The sequence below is a fragment of the Fomitiporia mediterranea genome, assembly GCF_000271605.1.
Source record: "Fomitiporia mediterranea MF3/22 unplaced genomic scaffold FOMMEscaffold_5, whole genome shotgun sequence".
Lineage (NCBI taxonomy): Eukaryota > Fungi > Basidiomycota > Agaricomycetes > Hymenochaetales > Hymenochaetaceae > Fomitiporia > Fomitiporia mediterranea.
The window spans coordinates 3621369-3643099 of NW_006760390.1; the positions used below are offsets into that span (position 1 = coordinate 3621369).

The window sequence follows — 21731 nt, forward strand, 5'->3', positions numbered from 1 at the left end:
AAAGATCTGTAATACTTTTTTTTCTGTCTCATACTTGCTTTGTGATTGCTATCAAGTTGTATATTAATGCTATACATTTATTAAGATTATAACTTTACAAAAAGAATGTTTTTATAATTGTATACATTAATAACCATTTTATAACAATTGTAAGTAAACAATAGTTGTTATTACTTTATTATATTGTAAGTACCACTCTGTTTTTATAATTATAATAGAAATATAATGTAAACATAATACTTTGGCTTGTCATACAAGGTTAGTATAATTAGTTTTATAGATTATATTTATCCATAGTACTTATATTGTCTTGTAATGTGTTAATATGTCTTATTTAGACATTACAATTCATCTGGAAACCTTGCAGTTACTTTATAATGTATATATAATGCTTATATTGCTTTATAATGCATATACAATGTTTATTTTGCTTTACAAAGTCTAAAATTCCATATAAGGAATGCGACTTTTTCGCGATGGGGAAACAGGCTTTCAACAACTATAACATGAAGCAAGGTGATTCTTCAGGAAATCATTACTCCTACAAATGGGGTAGACTACTTGGAGAGGGATCATACAGCTGTGTATATGTAAGCAGTTTTTATCACAACTTACATTTACAACTTGCTTATTACTTTTATTGCTAGGAACTCAAATGTAGAAATCTGACTACTCCTCAAAAGACTGTGTACTATGCAGTTAAAGTTGTTAAAGATGAGGATAAAGAAAGTATCAAACAGGAGACAAGAACATTACAGTTTCTACAGAATTGTACACATAAAAATATTGTAAGTACAATGACTACAAATAGTAACTATAATAACACATATTAACATACACTATTTCTATTATAGGTAAAGTACTATTGGTCCAATACCATTTATAATGGTACTTTATTTGCCTTTGAGCTCATCAATGGTGGAGACCTTCATAGTGCAACAGAAATAAGGTACAATAACCAAAATCCTTGGAATATAAGTGAAATTGCAACTTTTACAAAGTAATTCTAATTATTTTAAGGTACTAACTCCTACTTACTGTATTCCTTACAGACAAATACTAGCTGGATTATACTTCCTTTCTAGTTTTAATAAAACCTACCATATAATCCACTGTGATATTAAGTAAGTTTAAACATTAATATACTTGTATATGTTAAAATAGTCCTTTACAGGCCTGCAAATCTTTTACTTAATGGTAAAACTATAAAAATTACTGATTTTGGACTGTAAATATTTAAACTTATTGAGTATCATATGTTTCACTCACAGTATTATTATTAAGTGCAGTGAAATTAAAACATGAAGTCAAGTCAAAAGAGTATGAATTAGCTGGCACATCTGATTATATGGCCAAAGAAAGATTTTCTGACTTAGTAACTCATAACTCAGACATTTGGTCTGTATGGTAATTACATTTCATAACTTTGTTCTAAGCACTTTTTTATATATATTTATAGGATTACTGCATACTTTATGGCAGGAGCAAGTGAACCTAATAACTGGGATGAAAAATGGAAAGAATATAGAAAGAGAGCTATAAAGCAGCAAATGAATGAAAGTAATATACCTTCTTTATTTAAGACTCAGAGTAATTATAATTTTCTTAATATATAAGAATCTGTATTTAATATTTGTCTGTTGTTTAGATAGGCGTGAAAGAGAAATGATTGTAGCTACAGTAAAATTTTACATGAGGGACATAAAAAAGACATTAGGCCAACTTGAAGAGTTATCAACCTGGGATCCATGTTTGTAGTTGATTGATTTGTATCTTTCCAAGAGTTACTAAATATTCTTTAACAGATTTTGTACAATTTCTTATATATTTAGCTGAACCCGACTGGAAAGAGAGACCATCTGTTGAAGATGCTCTTAGACACTCTGTAAGCAAGCTTTACAGATTTTTGTTCTATACAGACCCAATAACATTATTTGGTAGTTTATTACACTGTACAGCAATCACTAAGCTTGGAAAGGGTCAAAAAATGGAATAACTATACTTTAGTAGTGTCATTCTATAGTAACAATTTTAAATGATCTAAACCTGAATAATAATACAGGTTTAAAATCTATATATTAGGAAGACATATAGTCTAAAGTCTTTAGTTTTATATTGCTCTTACTATTTAATGGTTAGAACACTGTTCAGTCTTTACAGTTTGAAGGTAAGAGCTATGTTGAATTAAGACTTGACTGTAATGAACATGCTGGCTGATTCGATTTTGTAATGAACAAGATGGCCCTTATACAGAACTCAACCTATTATTGCCTTTTGCATTTTTATGTATGTCCCAACTTTCCTGCCATCTTGATCTAGTTTTACAGCTTTAGTGGCTAGCCCTATCATCACTTGTAAAATAGTATATGGACTGTTTTCCTATTACTGTAATATCGTTTCTGGTATTTTATTCTTACAGTGTGTCAAAAGTATTGTAATACTATGTGACTGACAACTCATTTTACTATAACTCTGTCAATTCTAAACCAATTTAATTGAAAAAAATTGTATTGTAAACTAGAGATACTATACCAATTAATAATACATTATTTTATAATGAAAAAATGTTGTAGAAATAAAGATTGGTATTGTAAGAAAATGAAGGTGTTGTAATACTTATACTTATATACAGTCAGTCAACTTTCAACCTCTAGAAATACACAATACTACAACCATGCTCAATTAAAATCTAATATTAAGTATACCCTACATTTGCATTACTTAATGCATCAAGTTGTGGCAAAATTAGTTTACAGAATTTTGAAATATAAGAAGTTGGAATATTATAGTAATTTATTCAATAAAACCTCTCAGAACTTTATACTACTAAGTTGCTCTACCTAAACAAATGTAGTATAATTAAGATAGTATTATTATCTTTACATGATGCTTATATTGAGTATATTAGAGACTTGTAAGAGATGTTACATACTACTTACTAAAAATCAAAATATTATATAGTTTAATATGTACTTTAAATAATTATCTTAAAACAGGATAAAGGCACTAATTATAGTATACACTAATAGTTAAGAATATTAAGATAATATATATGAAAAATATTAGGGTACAATTCAATATTCATTTTGTTATTAATCTAATAACACATGTTTACAGTTGTTAAAATAATATATTCTTAAATAATTTTGTTTTCACTGTTAAACTTTGCTTTTCTTACTTATAAACAGTATTAAATATATACTGCACCTTCATTTAACACTCATATATAATTTTGTGTCAAGAGGAGTCAAATCTGAATTTATATAAGGTAAAAAATAAATGCTAGTTTATACTAATATACTGTACAAAGGTTTTTCTTCATTTTCTACAATTACACTTTGATACTTTACTTGATAATGGTTCCTAATAGTTATACTAGATTAATAATTTATATTTATAATAGTAACAAGGCTAAGTAATTGTGGTAACAGGTAGAAAATACTATAGTTTAAAATTAGTTAGTTTTTCAAGTAGATCTATAAATGAGTAGTCAAGCAGATATGTAGTGATTATACAGTAAAAATACTTTAAACTATCTAGCTTATACTCTATATAATATATAATACTCAAAATGAGTAACTAATAGTATAGTCTTGGTATTGTACTACACAGATAATTAGAGTTTTGGACAATTCTAGAGTCAGACACACTAAACTACTTATAGTTAAATAAATAAGCTTTATAAGTAGAGCTAAATTATGAGATATTAAAGAGGTAAAGTAAGAATACTAAATAGAATATACAGAAGAGTGTAAAGGATAAGAAAAAGAGTATTTGAGAGGGAGATTTTATGTAATAGTAATTATTTCCCTTTGTATCCAATTATTATTAAAATAACAGAAAATAATTATATTAAAATATTTAATACAATTCATTGTTATCTACAATAATTAAGGAAAACAATTCGAGAACACATACATTGTAATGGTGGTGCACCCAGTGTGTTGGGTAACCAACGATTCTGTGGGAGGACGAAGCTGGGAGGACCTCCTCCTGGTACAAGACTCTGTGCAGCCTATGCTAAGATTTGTGCAGAGAGCGAGTGAGAGTGTCCGTGTCCGCTCTGATGCAAATACGAGTAGGCAGAGGTTGTGATCGGCTCAGACTCGAGCGAGAAACGAGTGCATTGCAGGTGTCGATTGCCGGGCCCGCACCTTGATCGGGTCCAGACAGACCACCAGAAAGAGAGGGCAGTCAGCAAAGTCCGCCATCTCCACTTCGCGCACGCTACTGCACCTCATGTGCAGATATCCGAACGAGCAGCCATGCAGCGAGCTATCTGCAGAAAGTGGATTAAATTCGCTGTAGTCGGTAGATGCTGATGAAGAGACACTCACAGTGGTTGCAGTAGAGCATGACGAGCTGTTACGTGCGGGTGCGCCAGAACCTCGGACACTGCTGGACGATTCCGTACGTTCACGTCTCTTTTTCTTACCCTCCTTCTCGTCGCTTGCTTTCCCAACCGCAGGCGCTACTACTGCCATCGCGTCTTTCTTTCTCTTCTTGCTCTTATCAGATCGTGTGAGCTGATAGACGTACCAAGAGTATATCTCCTCGTGCTCTCTCTTCCTCTGTTTCGCGAGATCATTCAGTATTTACGTTCCTCCTCGGACAGTGAATGCCATTGTTGTGAAATTGTTTTGGATAGGTCGGCTTGACGCTGACGTCTCGCGACGGAATCGCCTTCTGCAGCTGCTGCAGCCTCCGCCTCGTTCTTTCTCAAAAGGCATTCGCGACGGAAAAGGATGAATGCGTTCTCGGCTGCTTGACGTAGTCTTCGTCACCACGCTTCGGTCGTCGCTCGGTCCCTGCATGTTGAATCGCGTGTGAATATGGGCTGTGAGGTTATGTGTGTTGCAAAGTTGAGCCTGTGCTCGTGAGACAGGTTGGGAGATTGTCTGACTGAGGAATAGGGAGTTGTTGGCTTGTGTGAGTAATTAGAAAGAAGAGATGGACAGACCGCGACAGTGAGGGGCGAGGGGAGAGCAGTGCACCAGGTTGAGGGTTGACGTCTGGAGAGTTGAACGAGTTGATTTGAGCTGCAGGCGAAGCCGTGTCTGTGCGTGCGCGCTGCATGCTCTGGCTACGGAAAGTGGTCAGAAGCGCAGTGAACTGAGACGTGAATTGCAAAAGTGTATCTCTGGGACTAACCGGCTCGAACAGGGAAGGCAAAGTGGAAGGTGGACGGACTCGGCTCAGGAGCAGTAAGTGGTGGACCACTGCTTCTGTTCGAAATGGTGTCATGCACGGCACTGGGGAATACAAGTGTACGTACTCTGGGGCCATCAAGGATGATGTCATGCATGGAACGGGAAGGGAGGGAAGTGCGCGCGGGATCGGAGAGAGGATTATACATTGGGAGTGGTTGTATATGAACATTGTCGCAAGCATGTGCTTGTCGATTATTGCTTGTGCTGCAAAGCGGGAAGAAGTACGCGAATTATTAGCAAAGTTGTTTCGCATTGGTCAATAACACGGATGTGCGAATGCAAAAAGGGAGGCGAAGGGAAAAGGATAACAGAGGAGAGGCAACGCAAGGATACAGGAGAAAGGGAGGGAGACAAAAAGGTTGGAAGGAGAGGGAGGGGTGAGCAACTATTGTGCAGGGTATTATGAAGTGGATTGGCTGCTTACGCTTTACGTTGAAGGACGGTGTAGTCAGCTCGGTAGCATAATGCAGGACCTGAGGCACAGTACAGGCACTGCAACGGCAGATTGGAGAGACGAGTTGCTGCAATGTTTATTGTCTGTGTTGTTACATTCAGAGTACCTGCTGGAGGACACTTGCAAGCATAGGACTAGGATGGAGAGAACAAAAGCGACGGCATAGTGTCAGGTCAGAGGGTTATACTTAGAGAGATGGTGGAGGTCGGAGAGAAGGAGTGACACTGACAGCAGTAAGTGCGTCATTATATGCTCTCGATCTTCAGCACGTGATTACGTAATCAATCTTCGTGATAGTATCCAACTTGTACAGCAACTCAAATATCACATTTGGATATAAAATAAAAGTCTTAATTTACTTTAAATTACAATAAAAAGTAATCTGACAAGTATATATCTTTCTAAACACACTAATGTAATTGTTCTAAGTACCTGAATACCTTATGCAAATAATATAAACTCTATTACAAAGTGAATATTAGGCTGCCTTCAAAGTTATAATGCAAGTATAATACTTTAGCTTAATATACAAAGTTATTATAATGCATTTAATAAATTGCATTCGTCCATAGTACTTATAAAATCTTTAAATACACTAATATAGCTTAGAGTAATGTTATAATCACTGTGTAACCCTTACACTTACATTATGAGGTATATAAAATGTTTATATTATATTAAAAATACTGTAATCCATTATAATAAATCCGACTTTTTCACGGTGCTTTCCAGTGCAAAGTTTCTTAATCTGGACTTCTGGGAGCAATGCTACCTATTCACCAATTATATCGATGAAATGTGCAACAGTCTCAATCTTTTTGATGCTGTGTTCATTTGGCGTTAGTACAAAGCAAGTAAGTGCGTGTACTCAAGTGGCTTATCGTTGGAGAATGCATTTGCAATATTGTTTCCGCGCAGGGTTAAGAAGGCAACTCGGTAGCTGGTGGAGGAGTCCTGCATTCTTGGACAAACCAAACCTTCTCTTTCTTGACTTCCGTATTGGCATTGGCGATGGGACACAATCAACACAGACAGAGCACTGCTACTGTTCGAAGTGACGACACCTCGCAACAAGGGAAAAAAGTAGCTACACAACGACGAAATGCATGGACTCGTGCGAGCACTCGCCCTGTGCGAAAAGATAGTGGTGCGAAGGATCAAGGGAGAGAGTCGGCGAAGAAAGCACACACCAGCCACACGCATGAACGAAGAGAGGAGGGACGACCGTCCGTGGATGAAAGGTTGGGCATCTCATACGATACTATTTATCAGTTACTTAGTAATATTAATGCCGGCGAATAATCGACGTAGACCATCCGTAGCGGTACCGAAACAAGCTCCTCAGCAAGCACCTACTAAGCCGGAACAAGATACGTGAGTAATTCTGAAAGTAGTATCGCTCAATAACTCATTGCTCATCATTTGTGAACAGTCGCCGAACGTCAACGCCGGCAGTAACGAAATCGAAACGAGCTTCGCCCTCTCAGGCTCCTAAATACAGGGAATCATATGCATCCACTACGTGCGTAATCCTACTCAAGTATACTTATCTAAGACTCAATTATTGTGAACAGTTCGAGCCACCGTGAATCAACTATCCCATATTCAAGTCCTCTCGCTGGCACAGAAGGGTCTGCATCATCATCAACTATCTCTTCGTCGGGCAGTGAATCGCCCAAGCCCAAGATCTGGTTTAGTAATAATAGTAATACGACTTCGCCGATTCGCTACATCATGTCTCCAACCCCAATAACGCACAAAATGCCTCCAACCCCAATAACGTACAAAATGTCCCCAACCCCAGCAACGTACCCGTCGTTCACCTACACCGCAGAGCCTGTTAATATGTATCCACGAACACAAGAAAGGTGTGAACTGATATTTATGTAAGTTATTACGATTTGATTAACGGTTATGATAGTTCACAGAGTTCGGACGACGACGAAGAATCCGACAGTGAAATGCCGGAGCAATTGAAAGATAATAAAGACAATATGCATTGGTATTATACTGAAGATTCAATTTCCTCTGAAGTCAAAGAACATAATAGAAAAATGTATGGAATACAGACCGGGAAACAGGCTTTCAACAACTATAACACGAAGCAAGGTGATCCTTCAGGAAATTATTACTCCTATGAATGGGGTAGACTACTTGGAGAGGGATCATACGGCTGTGTATATGTAAGCAGTTTTTATCACAACTTACATTTACAACTTGCTTATTACTTTTATTGCTAGGAACTCAAATGTAGAAATCTGACTACTTCTCAAAAGGCTGTGTACTATGCAGTTAAAGTTGTTAAAGATGAGGATAAAGAAAGAATCAAACAGGAGACAAAAACATTACAGTTTCTACAGAACTGTACACATAAAAATATTGTAAGCACAATGACTACAAACAGTAACTATATTAACACATATTAATACAACTATTTCTATTATAGGTAAAGTACTATTGGTCCAATACCATTCATAATAGTACTTTATTTGCCTTTGAGCTCATCAATGGTGGAGACCTTCATAGTGCAACAGAAATGAGGTACAATAACCAAAATCCTTGGAATATAAGTGAAATTGCAAATAATACAAAGTAATTCTAATTATTCTAAAGTACTCACATGTACTTACTATAATTATTACAGACAAATATTGGATGGATTACACTTTCTTTCTATTTTTAATAAAACCTACCATATGATTCATTGTGATATTAAGTAAGTTTTTACATTAATGTATTTGCATATATTAAGAAATCCTTTACAGGCCTGCAAATCTTCTACTTAATGGCAAAACTATAAAAATCACTGATTTTGGACTGTAAATAATTAAATTTATCAATTATCATATATTTTACTTATACTTATATTACTAAGTGCAACAAAATTAAAACATGAAGTCAAGTCAAAAGAGTATGAATTAGCTGGCACATCTGATTATATGGCCAAAGAAAGATTTTCTGGCTTAGTAACTCATAACTCAGACATTTGGTCTGTATGGTAATTGTATTTTATAACTTTGTTCTAAGCACTTTTTTTATGTATATTTATAGGATTACTGCATACTTTATGGCAGGAGCAAGTGAACCTAATAACTGGGATGAAAAATGGAAAGAATATAGAAAGAGAGCTATAAAGCAGCAATTGAAAGAAAGTAATGTACCTTTGTTATTTAAGACTCAGAGTAATTATAATTTTCTTAATATATAAGAATCTGTGTTTAATATTTGTCTGTTGTTTAGATAGGCGTGAGAGAGAAGTGATTGTAGCTGTAACAGATTTTTATATGAGGGACATAAAAAAGACATTAATCCAACTTAGAGAGTTATCAACTTGGGATACAAGTTTGTAGTTGATTAATTTGTATCTTTCTAAGAGTTACTCAAAATTCTTTAACAGATTTTGTACAATTTCTTATATATTTAGCTGAACCCGACTGGAGAAAGAGACCATCTGTTAAAGATGCTCTTAGACACCCTGTAAGCAAGCTTTACAGATTTTCGTTCTATACAGACCCAATAACATTATTTGGTAGTTTATTACACTGTACAGTAATCACTAAGCTCAGAAAGGGTCAAAAAATGGAATAACTATACTTTAGTAGTGTTATTCTATAGTAGTAAAATGATCTAAACCTGAATAATAATGTGGTTTTAAAATCTATACATTAGGGAGACATATGGTCTAAAGTCTTTAGTTTATATTGTTCTTACTATTTAATAGCTAGAACACTGTCTGGTCTTTATAGTTTGAAGGTAAGAGCTATGTCGAATTGAGACTTGACTGTAATGAACATGCTGGCTGATTCGATTTTGTAATGAACAAGACAGCCCTTATACAGAATTCAACCTATTATTGCCTTTTGCATCTGTATGTATGTCCCAACTTTCCTACTGTCTTAATACTGTTTTGTGGCTTTAGTGACTAGCTCTACCATCACTTGTAAAATAGGACATGGACTGTTTTCCTATCAATATTGTTTCTCATGTTTTATTCTTTCTTCATTCATTCTTCTCTAGTCTTTGTTTGCTCAAGTAGCAAGCAGTTGGTAGTGTATGTAGTAGTCAAGTTTTCTTACAACACTATGAATAATTGGATTTCAAACTAAAGGGTAGCCTTTTTAATGATACCTTCTTCTGGGTTAGATATTAGGAAGGAGGAGTAGGAAACAGGCATGTAGTGTGAGGGCAGACTGTATGTTGTTACAGTAGTATTAGTACTGTACAGTTGTACAAACTTACTAGAACCACATTGTGAAAAAGTCACATTCCTTATAATGAATTGTAGGTTTTGTAAAGTACTATAAGTATAGCATATACACTTTAAAGTAATTGTAAGGCTTACAAATGTATTGTAATGTTTAAATAAGGTATATTAATATATATAAAGACTATATAAGTACTATAAATGTATACAAACTATTAAATACATTATACTAACTTTGTATAACAAGTGAAAGTATTATGTTTGTATTATAATATTAAAGACAGGGTGATACTTACAATATAATAAAGTAATAACAATTATTGTTAACTTATAACTTATACAAAAGGTATATTAATGTACATAATAGTATAGAAGCACTTGTTGTATTATTATTATCTTAATAAAAGTATAATATAAGTATATAATATATATAATTTACTTAGATTATTTATACAAACAGTTTACAATTATTGTAAAAGGCATTTCATCTGCTTATAATAATTACATTAATATGTTTAAGAGTTTATATGTATGTTAGATTACTTATTACTATACTGTAAAATATATATGTACTTTTTATATTATATCTAAATATAATATCTGAATTGTTTTATTTGTTATAAGGTTAGGAAAACATAAACTCAACCAACCTGTCACATCAGTCACAGCACAGCCACCTTCCCCATTAGGAAGGACCCTGATGGCAAAAATTGTAGGGTAGACTGTAACATTTTCTTTAACATTTTTGAGTACAAGTACATAGATAAAATATAATATAAACTATAAATGAGCTACCTTTAAATCTTTTATAAGACTGTTTAGAAGTGTTAGGAATTGTAAAATACAGTAACTAAGTTTGAAAAGTCTAACTCAAGACTTGGAACCAAGTAGTTTATAAACAAAACTCTAATAGTTACAAGTCTAAAGATTGGCCAGATTCTTAAGTCACCTTTGTTGTCCTACTCAATAAATACTCTAGCTTAGTATTATAAACCTCTAATTATTACCAATAGGTGATCAATCCATTAGTAGAGAGAGGGGACAGGAAGGAGTAAGTATTAAGTTAATTAGGAAAAGGTAACAAAACCTTCTAAGATCTTTATCTCTGTCAGGTCAAACACATACTCTGTTAGGATTGTAGAATTGGACCTATTTCATTTTCTTTATATCTCTATCAGTTTTGCAAAAAAAACTAATATTACTACTGGATTTTCATGATTCTTAACATCTTATCTATTGTTCTACAAAGTTTCATAGAGATTGTATTAGTATTGAGTACAGGAGAGAGCTACAGAGACATGAGGTAGTGTATACAATTATAATACAGTCAATTCATTTCTCATCCAATATAGTAACTTGTACCTCTTTTGTGTAATAGCCTCTTAGCCTATATTCTTTAATGTACATGTAAGGATTTGATTTACTGGTTTGTATTTTATTATTACTACATTGCTGATTGTGTCAGATCATAGCACAGTAGGACCCACAAGTGCATATATTCTCATTGTAGTTAGTTACACTTTCTCCTCATGTATCTACACATGTACCACCCTATAAAAGACAGTATTGATTGCTGGGTAAAGGGGATTCTTTTCTCCTGACCCTTTGCTTGAGTACTAGGTTATCCCAGTCAGTAGTTGAGTGAACTAAGGGTGATTAGAATTCTCTTGTGAGGAACAGTGAGTTTCCTTACATATTTTTGACTGTACCCACCTAGCACTGAAACCCCTTGCTGGACACTGAGGAACTGAAGGGTCTGATCAACCCTAGGTCTCCCTTGTTGTCTAGTACCCATCAGGAATTATTAGTGAGTAAAGTTACAATTTTCGAGTAGAAACAGAGACTACTTACTGGATTGGCCCCTAGTAGGTTCACAATACTTTGGAATGCTGTGGAACACTTCTGGAACACATTAGCACATATTGATATAGACCAGTGCTGGATACACTGGAGGTTTGCATTGATTGGATGGGTTGAGGACCAGGCATCTGTGATGGCAAAAAGGAACAAACAGGTGTGTATTGAGTTTACAGGCAATGGACAACAAGATTATCCATTGGATATTGATTACAATGTGGCCACCAAGCCTTGACTGACAATTCCCAGAGGGTACCCAAGTCCAGATATTGATACTAACATGCTAGGATGTAAGTCCTTGTCCCTTGTAGGCTAGAGGCAACCTAATAAACCTATACCAGGTGATAAGTCCTTGTCTACACAAGGCTGGAGGCACCCTGATGAACTAGTACATACCAATAATGTAGAACTAAGGTATGTAACTGTACTAGCACATATAGTTAGTCAAACACACACTGTAGGGCAGACACTAGCAAGTATTAACACTACTAGGCTCAGAGAAATAGCAAACAAAGGTACAGAGAGTGGAAATGCTTAGGCAATTGTTCTTAAGGATTCAGACAGTCAAGTTCAGGATGAACAGGCAATTGGATTCGAGGATTCATCCAATCGAGTATAGAAGGTCAGGTTTGAGGATTCAACTCACTGAGTACAGGCAATTGAGCTTGAGGATTCACTTGATCAATTTCAGGCTACTGAGTTTGAGGATTCACTCAATAGAGGACAGGCAATTTGGTTTGAGGATTCACCAAGTTGATATAGAGAGCTAACAGCAAGCATTAAGGAATTTGCAAGCTAGTACAAGAGTTATAGAGTGTATATAGTCAGTATCAGTGAGAGTGTAGATAAGTATCCAGTGAGTGTACTTACTTCAGAACAGAAACACATTAACAACAGTAATGTAGAGGGTAATAAGACATCTAAGACCCTTTTAGGCAGCAAAGAAAGTAGCCAGGACTTGAAGGACAAGAGTAACAGACAAGGCTAGGAGAGCCAGGCATTGAGACTATAGAGAATCAATGAGGAACAAGATTTCCAGAAGGCAAGTAAGACCTTCAGACACATTGCAAGAGCCAGAGCAATTGAGATAGACATAGGACATGTCAGCCCATTCCACAGTTCAATAGACATTGAAGATTTGAATAAGAGAATGTACAAGTTCAATGGAATGTATCAGGAAGAGGAGAAAGCAACTTCTTCATCAAACAAGAGTGGACTCAATAGTATAGTAACAGAAAAGTGTGAAACGCTTCAGGCAGGCTACAGAACAAAAGCCAGACATGCCACAGTACCAAAAGACAATAGGGATCATAACTATTGATCTAAGAGTGTAGAAGAAACACTCAAGAGTCCAGACAAATGATTGCATTTGCAGAAAGCAAAAGGAAAGTGCAAAGTAAAAGGAATATACAAAGCACAAGGAACAGAACAAAAACTGGAACTGCCAGGCATTCAATACAATTGTGAAATTGATTCATACTATCCAAGCAAAACAGACATTGCATTGACAGAACAGTACTTTGAGGATAGCAAAAGTGAACACAAATTGGAACTACAAGGATCAGTACTTGATCTAGAGGGCAAAAATCAAGCATACACCCACAAAATCAAGTGTTTAACCTCATACATGGCAGATATTGACTACACATTGTACAGGAGCAATGTACAGGAGTACTACAACGGATACAACACCCTAGCCAGGTCCAGGAATAAGAGAGAAAGTGAAATACCTGGATATATACAGTCTCAAATAGAAACATTGAGTTTTTCAGGACATCAGAGTACCCCTTGCAAAAATAAAAGGAACAAACAATCCCATAGCAATACTTCATGATTGAAAGCAGTCCCAGGCAAGGCAAACACTAGTGGTATTAGTGAGAACAATATTGATTCAGAGCACAGCAAACTATACAGTTCAAAGCCACATATTGAGTGTAGCAAGTATAAGAATAGCTCCAACCATAGTTCAAGAACAAACAATGGACACAAGCATAGCAAAGCACCAAATAATGTTCAGAAAGGCAGATTTGCATCAGTAAGACCTTCAGAGAGCCTAGCAAAGAATAGCTACACATACAGAGCAATACAGAGCTCTAGGATACAGAGAAAGGGAAATCTTGACCCAGGATCAGACTCAGACAGTGATAATTCGGATTCCTCTTCATCCAATGACAATAATTGAAGTAATGCTTTATTTGAGCTATCAGACATTGATTCGAGTGATACAGAGGCTACTAAGAAGTACAAGAAATGCTTGAGGAAGAAACAGAATAAAGAACTCCTCAAATTGAAGATACAGATGTGCAGTACAGAACCAATAGCTCCTACAGTATACTCAGGTGAACCAGACTTGCAGAAGTATACAAAGTTTGTTATTGAAGTCAATCAGTACATGAAACAATCAGGACTTCATCATTTCCCTAAGAGCCAAGTAGGGATAATGCTAGGTTTTATCAAGGGAAAAGTAATAAATTTCTATTTGCAAAAGATTACAAACTATGAGCATAGATAGACACTTGCTCAATTCTTTACAGGACTAATGGACTTTTGTTTCCCTTCTAACTTTGCTGAAATACTGTAGAAAGAGTTCAACACTTCAAAACAAGGTAATAGGAATGTTCAGAATTATTTACATGATCTAGAGATGAAAGCAACAAATCTAGGAAACATTTCTCAGCAAGATTTGACCAGACAGGCATGGTATGGATTGAATTCCAAGTACCAGAGGTAATTACAATTAGATTGCTTGAATCCAGACACTGTAGATTATTCAATCTTCAAGGATAGGCTTGAGAGTATTGAAAAAGCAAATGAATCCATAGGAATCAAATGGCACATAGATTCCAGACGTCAATTCCATCTGTAAGGACACAGTAATGATTCTCAGAGTGATTATTTGCATACAGACAGTTCTGATAATTCAGGAAACAATCAAGACACTCTACAGGATAGCAAAAGCAATGATTCAGATCACAGTGACTCTAGTCAGGATACTACACATACAAGCAGTACAAACACCAAAGGAAAGGCCAGGCAATTGTATTATCCATTGAGGAATAATGACTAGTATGAAAGCAAGACAGAAAACAATCACAGAACATATACTACAGGTTTCAAACATTATTCCCAATCAAAATTGGACAAAATGAGAGCAAAAGGACTATGTTTTATTTGTGAACAAGATGACCACTTAGTCAGGAATTGTCCTACTCGTAATACAATCAGATTGAACAATGCACAGGATGATAGTTCATTATCTAGTAATGTCAGTATTGGTTACACTGCTTTAGATAAGTTAGCAGACAACTTGGACAGTGAGAACTACATAGAATTAGAGTCAATTACAGACTATGACACAGATTCTTACATATCTAGCAGCAATATACATGTTTTATCAATTTGGATACTTTGTAAAGGTAATACTGAGGATTCAGTAACAGAACAAGAGAGTTCCACAACAGAACACAAGTTCAGGCATGTGAACAACACATTTGAAAGGGCAAATTCAGTATATTCAAGACCCTATAGGACTACAGGACTAAGGAATAGTACAGCAAACAAGCAGAACTGTATGAAACAGCACCAGATAGCTACATTGAGGCACAGACAATTGTATAGTGTATACAATAACATTTTACACTCAAAAGCACAGGCATACAGTGTAGAAAGGATTCTACAAGACTACAGATATGTATGACACATGGAAAGGACTAGGAAACACACATACAACCATTGTTTCAAGGATTCTAAGATGCTACAGGTGCAAGGCAACACATACATGGACATTTCAGAGACACTACTACCAATTCTTAGAGCCACAAATCAAAACAACACTCTTAAGAAATATAGGCTGTTCACAGACAACAGGAATGCATACCAGGACATCAGGAAAGGACCTGAGAATGTTAGACAATCAGAATATAACCAGCTAGATAGTATTATGGTTTACAATACAATGCAAATAGTAAACTGTACAAGCAGGACAATCTATCAAGCATTACTAGACTATAAACTATGACTACTCTTGGATACTGAGAAATATTTCAATCTAAACGATTCACACAGGTATTCTATTAAGTTAGAAGGCTACATCACACATTGGAAGACAGAAATCAGTACATTGAGCAAGGAAAAGTGTATATACATTGAGAATACAATGATACTACTTCAGAATAAGTATTAGGCATGGAGATACATTGACAGTGATAGAAAGACACAGACATACACATACACAGTCGATTCTTGGAAATGTCTGTTCCAATGTTGTAGAATCAATATGCCTGAATGTCTGAACATTCTCCTAGTCCTGAAATTGTCTGAAGCAGTTCTTTGCTTTCGAATACCTTCCTGTACTGAATTCTTCAGGATTGAAGAAACAGTCAGTAAAGAGCATGATTGAAGAACTTCACATAGAACATTGTTCTATAAGGTACAATTGGATGTTACACTACAAAACTATTCAGTTCATAATGAAGAATTGTTCAGAAACATTGAGACCAGCTCAAAGTACAAGGATCTATAGTATACATTGTATCTACAGTAGAATATAAGGTATTACATTACAAAATACACCTTCAGACAGTTAGGATTCATTAGAATAGACTCAGGACACTCTATCAGACATATTATGAGCATCACAGGCACTCAAATGGATGTACTAGCACACATATACTCAGGATACACAGTAAGAATCATGTTATTCAAGCTATAGGATGACAATTACAATCTACAGGATGTAAAACCACTACAATCTTTGTACTACAATGATAGTAAGACACTACTAAGATCAGGAATGGATACACTTTGTATGGAACAAAGTACAGAAGTTCAGAGGGCAACTTCAAGCCAGAGAACAGGTTTGGAACCCAGACAATCCACTCAATCCACTCAATCTGCTCAAACAGATTATCACACTGCTTCAAGGGAAAGTAAAGGCAATATGCATACAGCCAGCAAATATCAGAGTGATAGTAAATTAGGAATGATCAAACAGACTATTCAAGCATTCAGGAATGATACTTCAATGATACAGAAGGAAATAGAGTATCAGGAAGCTCTAGGACATCTATTGAACAATGATACAGTTCAATCTACTCTAGGAATGAGTAGTTACAATCAGTTTGAAGTACAAAATCAAGCAGAAAACCTCTCCAGACACTACAGATATGTTTCAGAACAGTACCAGACATTTTACACTGAAAATGAAGTCATATTTCGATGAGAGGGCAAGAGGCACACACATTACATTGTATACACACTCTTTGAGTATACAATCATGTTTGAACATACAATTTTCTTACTTGAATTGTTATAGAACAATTTCATAAAGGACTTTACAGTACTAGACAGTATCAGTACTACAGGAAACAGGACACATGATAGGTACACAAGGAAAGAATACATTGGCACAAGGACAAGGACACAGAAAGACAGGAAGTCAGTGCTAGAGCACATTGATCCACACATGGATTTGCCAAATGAACAAGGAATTGGTAGCATATACTCAGGACTTCAGGCAGTACTACCACACATACAGACAGGACATTTCATTAAGACATACATGGAACAACACAGCATACAGACAGTTACAGCACTCAGGAAAGTAGAGAATGCTACTTAGACATTTTGTGATAGAACATTGTGCCATGAGACAGCAAAAGTATACTTGGACAATTCAGGAATTGAATCAATTGACTTACAAAGACATGAACAAGTTGAGACACAAGGAAACAGTATGAGAACACAGTAGGACATTCATTGTGTACTGAGATACTGTGTATATAGACACATATCTAGTGATATTAGGTTCATACATCACAATCTCATTGAAATCAAGACAATATTTTCATTCAAGGACAGATATTACACTCTATGTTACACTCTACAATTAGTATTTGAACATCAAGCTCAACAGGATATCCAGTGTTGCATCACAGTTGGTTATTGTATGCAAAAGAGTACATACTCAGAGATATTCTACTAATACAAGTGTAAGGCACTACATTTGCAGGAACTAGTCTATTGGAAAAATCAAGGACATAGTAGAGGAATTTTGGAATACATCTCTACTATCTATTATTGTATGACTATCCTACAGGAGTAGAGAAACACACAAGGTCAGCTAGAAGCTACAATGCTAATACATTCTATTGAGGAAGAAGGCTATAGCTTTGTTGATCAGGGATTTACCTCTGTGCTTCCCAAAGACACAGGAGAAGAGAATATTTGCAATTACCACACTGCTGGAATTTCCACTTCTGTACATATTGATCTACACTGTGTGTCTCAGAGTACCCAAGAGCCAAAACACTATATCTCCCCAGGAACTCCACCAATTCTCTTCGAAAAGTGTTGTATTGATAGTGACAATCAAGAGGAAACTTTTCTACTAATTGACTATACAGTAATATTGACTATGTTTAATTTTATTGATGTTTTATCTAGTTTCACATGGTTCAGAACTATGCTACTCACTGTCCAGAACGCCACCACTGTCTCAATACTCACTAGATTGACTTTGGATCACTTCAGAGAGGCAGTACTACATCACAACAATGTTTCCCATACGCATGGGCAAATATTATTGCATGGATTTGTGATTTCCCATGTATTATGATTTTCTAATTGTTTTATTTTGTCTTTCATAGCTGTAATCCATGAATTATGATCCAGACGTTGGATTGCTTCATAAAATGAAGTTGGATCCAATTGTATTTCACTTATTTTAGCATTAAATTCTGTTAAATGAATGGCAATATTATCTTCATCCTTTTCACTAAGTACATACATGTGTTTTGTTACACATTTATTCTCCATACATTGTTCAAGCTCAATAGCACATTCTGTTGGTTTCTGTTTCTGTTCCAATCAATGTAATTTAGGTTCTACTTCTTTTTTGGTTAATTTAACTTTGTTGTCTGTTAAGTCTGTTGGTTCTGCCGCTTTTCCTTTTTTGTTAGGATCAGTATTGTCTGTATCATTGTTGTCTGTTCTCATTATTCTATTGTCTGTTTTGTTATTTTTAATTATTAAACACTCGTTTGTATTGTTGTTTGTATTGTCTATTTTCTCCCCTTCAATTTGAGGAGGTTTACCTTTGAGAAATTGAATATTTTGTTCAATGGTAATTTTATTATTGTGTCATGTTTTATGGCCTTTACTTTCATTGTCTAATCCTATCCAACAAGCAATGATACCTTGCTGTTGTATTTTTGTAGGATTTTCATTGCAAATGATAATATATTGACCAAATTCGTATATATTATCAATTGTTCTGTGTGTTCTGTAACGTTTATAATGTGGGGTATTGTAATTTAAAGCAGCATACAGTGTTCTATTATGAATATAGGTAATATGAATTGCTGCTTTGGCCCATAATGTAAACAGTAATTCAGTAGATGTTAGATATGCTCTTACACCTCTAAATATAGTTTTATGTGTTTGTTCCACTATTCTGTTCTGTTGTGGAGTATGATATACTGTTAATCTTTGTTTTGTTCCTTGTGAATCTAAATATTGTTAGAAATCTTCACTAAGGAATACAGTATCATTATCACTTTGTAAAAGCTTTATTTTAACTCTGTACTGTGTAAATATTTTAGTTGTCCATTATATGTATTATGTATATGCATTGGATTTTGTTTGTAATTTGAGCATTATGCACCAATGAGTAGAATCATCTACAACTGTTAATAAGTAGCATATGTTCTTATATGTGTACAGTTCAATGGGACTAATGATATCAATATGAATAAGATCTCCAAATTGATTTGCAAGAGGAGATTGACATAGTTTTAGTATTGGTGTACATTCAATATTTGCTTTTATGCATTCAATACATTCTTTTTCTTCATAGTTTGTTATTTTAGTTGATAGTACACTTGGTTGTGTCTTTAATAATCGTTTAATATAATTGTAACTTATGTGTCCAAGGTGTTTATGTATATCATAAATAGATAGTTTGTTCATTGTTTTTAATAAATGATTATTGTACAAAATATACAAGTTATTTCTCAATTGTATATGTCTGATGTATTTGTTACATGGTAATGTTATAGTACAATTATCATTTGTAAACATAAAAGAATAACCTTCCCTACATAGTAGTGCTTGACTTATGAGGGAAAAGGTCATTTGTGGATAGTAATAGACGTTTTGTAATGTTATGACACTTTTTTCTTGTATATTCTTTGGGATTTTAATACACATAGATCCAGCTTGATTAAGAGTCATTGTTGACCTATTTGCAATAGTTACAATTGTAGGAGTTATGTTGTGTACATCTGTTAATTGAAATAGATAAGGAGTAGCATGTATTAATGTACTAGAATTGAGTAAATCCATTGTTTGTGTATAGGATTTCTTGTTAGCTATGATTGTATTTGTAAATATGTTAGTACATACCCAGGAAGTGTATTGTTTGAATTGTTTGTCCTGGTTGCTCAGAATAAGAGTGTAGGTGTTATTGTTCATTTCAACATTGCCTTCTTTTAATTCAACATTGTTTTCGTTTGGGTTTTCAATAATAAATGTGTTTGTTGTGTTTTCCACAGTTTGATTTGTTTTATGCACAATGTTAGCCTGATGTTTGGCACGTGCAAGCTTTGTAGCTTCAGTAGGAGGTTTGCAGCATTCCTTAGAGAAATGTCCTGTTTTTCCACAATTGAAACATTTTGCTTTTGTCAGATTGAACAGATTTGGTGGATTGAATTTCCTCTGCTTATTGGCTTTATACATTGTATTAATGTGTGCATTATTCTTTGTCCAATCATTGGAATCTTGTGCTTGTTTAGCACAGTAATCATTGTAGGCATTCTGTAATGCAAGGATTAGTTACTTTGGTTCAACTTTCTTATGTTCATTGACTGGTTTGCCTTTGTTCTGAGCATTAGTAGATTGTATTATTGTATTTACTATGTGTGTATATTGCTCAGGAGTGGCAAGCAATATCACTGCTTTGTATGTAGAGTTGTGTAGTGGATCACTGTTAGCAGACAGAGTTGTGTATGCTTCCTCAAGTCTGTCTAATGTATGTCTGAAATGTTTTACATAGTCTCTACAAATAAACAGTGCCAATTTGTCAATAGCCTTTTTACATGCTGTCTGGGGGTTAAAGCATTCTTCAAGCACTTTCATTAACTGAGGGATAGATGTATCAAAGTGCATATAGTTTGCCAATATTGTGTCAGTAATGTTATTGACTATGTATGCATGAATGGCCTTAGCCATCTCCCTCTCAGCTTTGTTCTGCAGTTCATCCTTTAGTAAGTGTTTGAAGCACATAGCTGCAACACTAGAAACAATACAGTAGTGCCACATCTTGTAGTTTGCTTCAGTCTTAAGCATTGTAATGTTTTGACCAAAGTATTTAGGTACATTGGCTGGTTTACAGTGTGTATCTGTATGTGGGGGAACCATGATGCAAATGTGTGCAAATGTATGCAAGTAAAGAGTTTAGAGTGTACAGTGGATGTGTGTATACAGGGAGCTCAAGGCTTATAACCTGTTGAGAGGGAGAACTTAAGGGGGGCACACATAGACAAGGGGTGAGGTGACAATTGACCACTCAGTGTCTCTTGTCCTTATATTGTATGTATTCTAACTGAGACATTATGAAGTCATTGTCTTGTGGTTTGTCCATTGATGAACTAATCATCTCATAATAGTAACTAACTACAATGAGAATATATGTGCTTGTGGGTCCTGCTACACTATGATCTGACACAATCAGCAATGTAGTAATAATAAAATACAAACCAGTAAATCAAATCCTTACACTTGCCCTCTAGCATTTAGTCCTAAATGCTAAAAATCAGTAGAAAAGGTGGAAAACTTACTTAAAAGTAACAATTAGTAACAAGTAAATAATAAAATACCTAACATCATTAGAACATGATTTGTCTATAAAATAAAGTGATACACTAATAATAGCATAGAAAAATATAAAGCACAATTAGTAGTTCAAGGAAATTATCAGATTGACAGCCTTGACTATCATACAGACAAT

At 34.9% G+C, this 21731-nt stretch overlaps 3 protein-coding genes across 3 annotated transcripts; 2 read left to right on the forward strand and 1 right to left on the reverse strand.

Moving 5' to 3' along the window:
• Positions 1-693: 693 nt before the first annotated feature.
• Positions 694-2613, forward strand: FOMMEDRAFT_28252 (uncharacterized protein; the record flags this gene model as incomplete). Its single annotated transcript, XM_007266142.1, has 11 exons — positions 694-729; positions 855-949; positions 1086-1124; positions 1175-1197; positions 1272-1398; positions 1460-1560; positions 1649-1750; positions 1833-1885; positions 2140-2167; positions 2328-2418; positions 2574-2613. 11 exons carry the CDS (start codon positions 694-696, stop codon positions 2611-2613), a joined length of 735 nt encoding a protein of 244 aa, XP_007266204.1.
• A 1487-nt stretch (positions 2614-4100) lies between these two features.
• On the reverse strand, positions 4101-5463 carry FOMMEDRAFT_155753 (uncharacterized protein; the record flags this gene model as incomplete). Its single annotated transcript, XM_007266143.1, has 3 exons — positions 4101-4571; positions 4614-4902; positions 4961-5463. 3 exons carry the CDS (start codon positions 5461-5463, stop codon positions 4101-4103), a joined length of 1263 nt encoding a protein of 420 aa, XP_007266205.1.
• A 1212-nt stretch (positions 5464-6675) lies between these two features.
• On the forward strand, positions 6676-7641 carry FOMMEDRAFT_155754 (uncharacterized protein; the record flags this gene model as incomplete). Its single annotated transcript, XM_007266144.1, has 5 exons — positions 6676-6905; positions 6976-7038; positions 7097-7186; positions 7239-7532; positions 7593-7641. 5 exons carry the CDS (start codon positions 6676-6678, stop codon positions 7639-7641), a joined length of 726 nt encoding a protein of 241 aa, XP_007266206.1.
• Positions 7642-21731: the final 14090 nt, after the last annotated feature.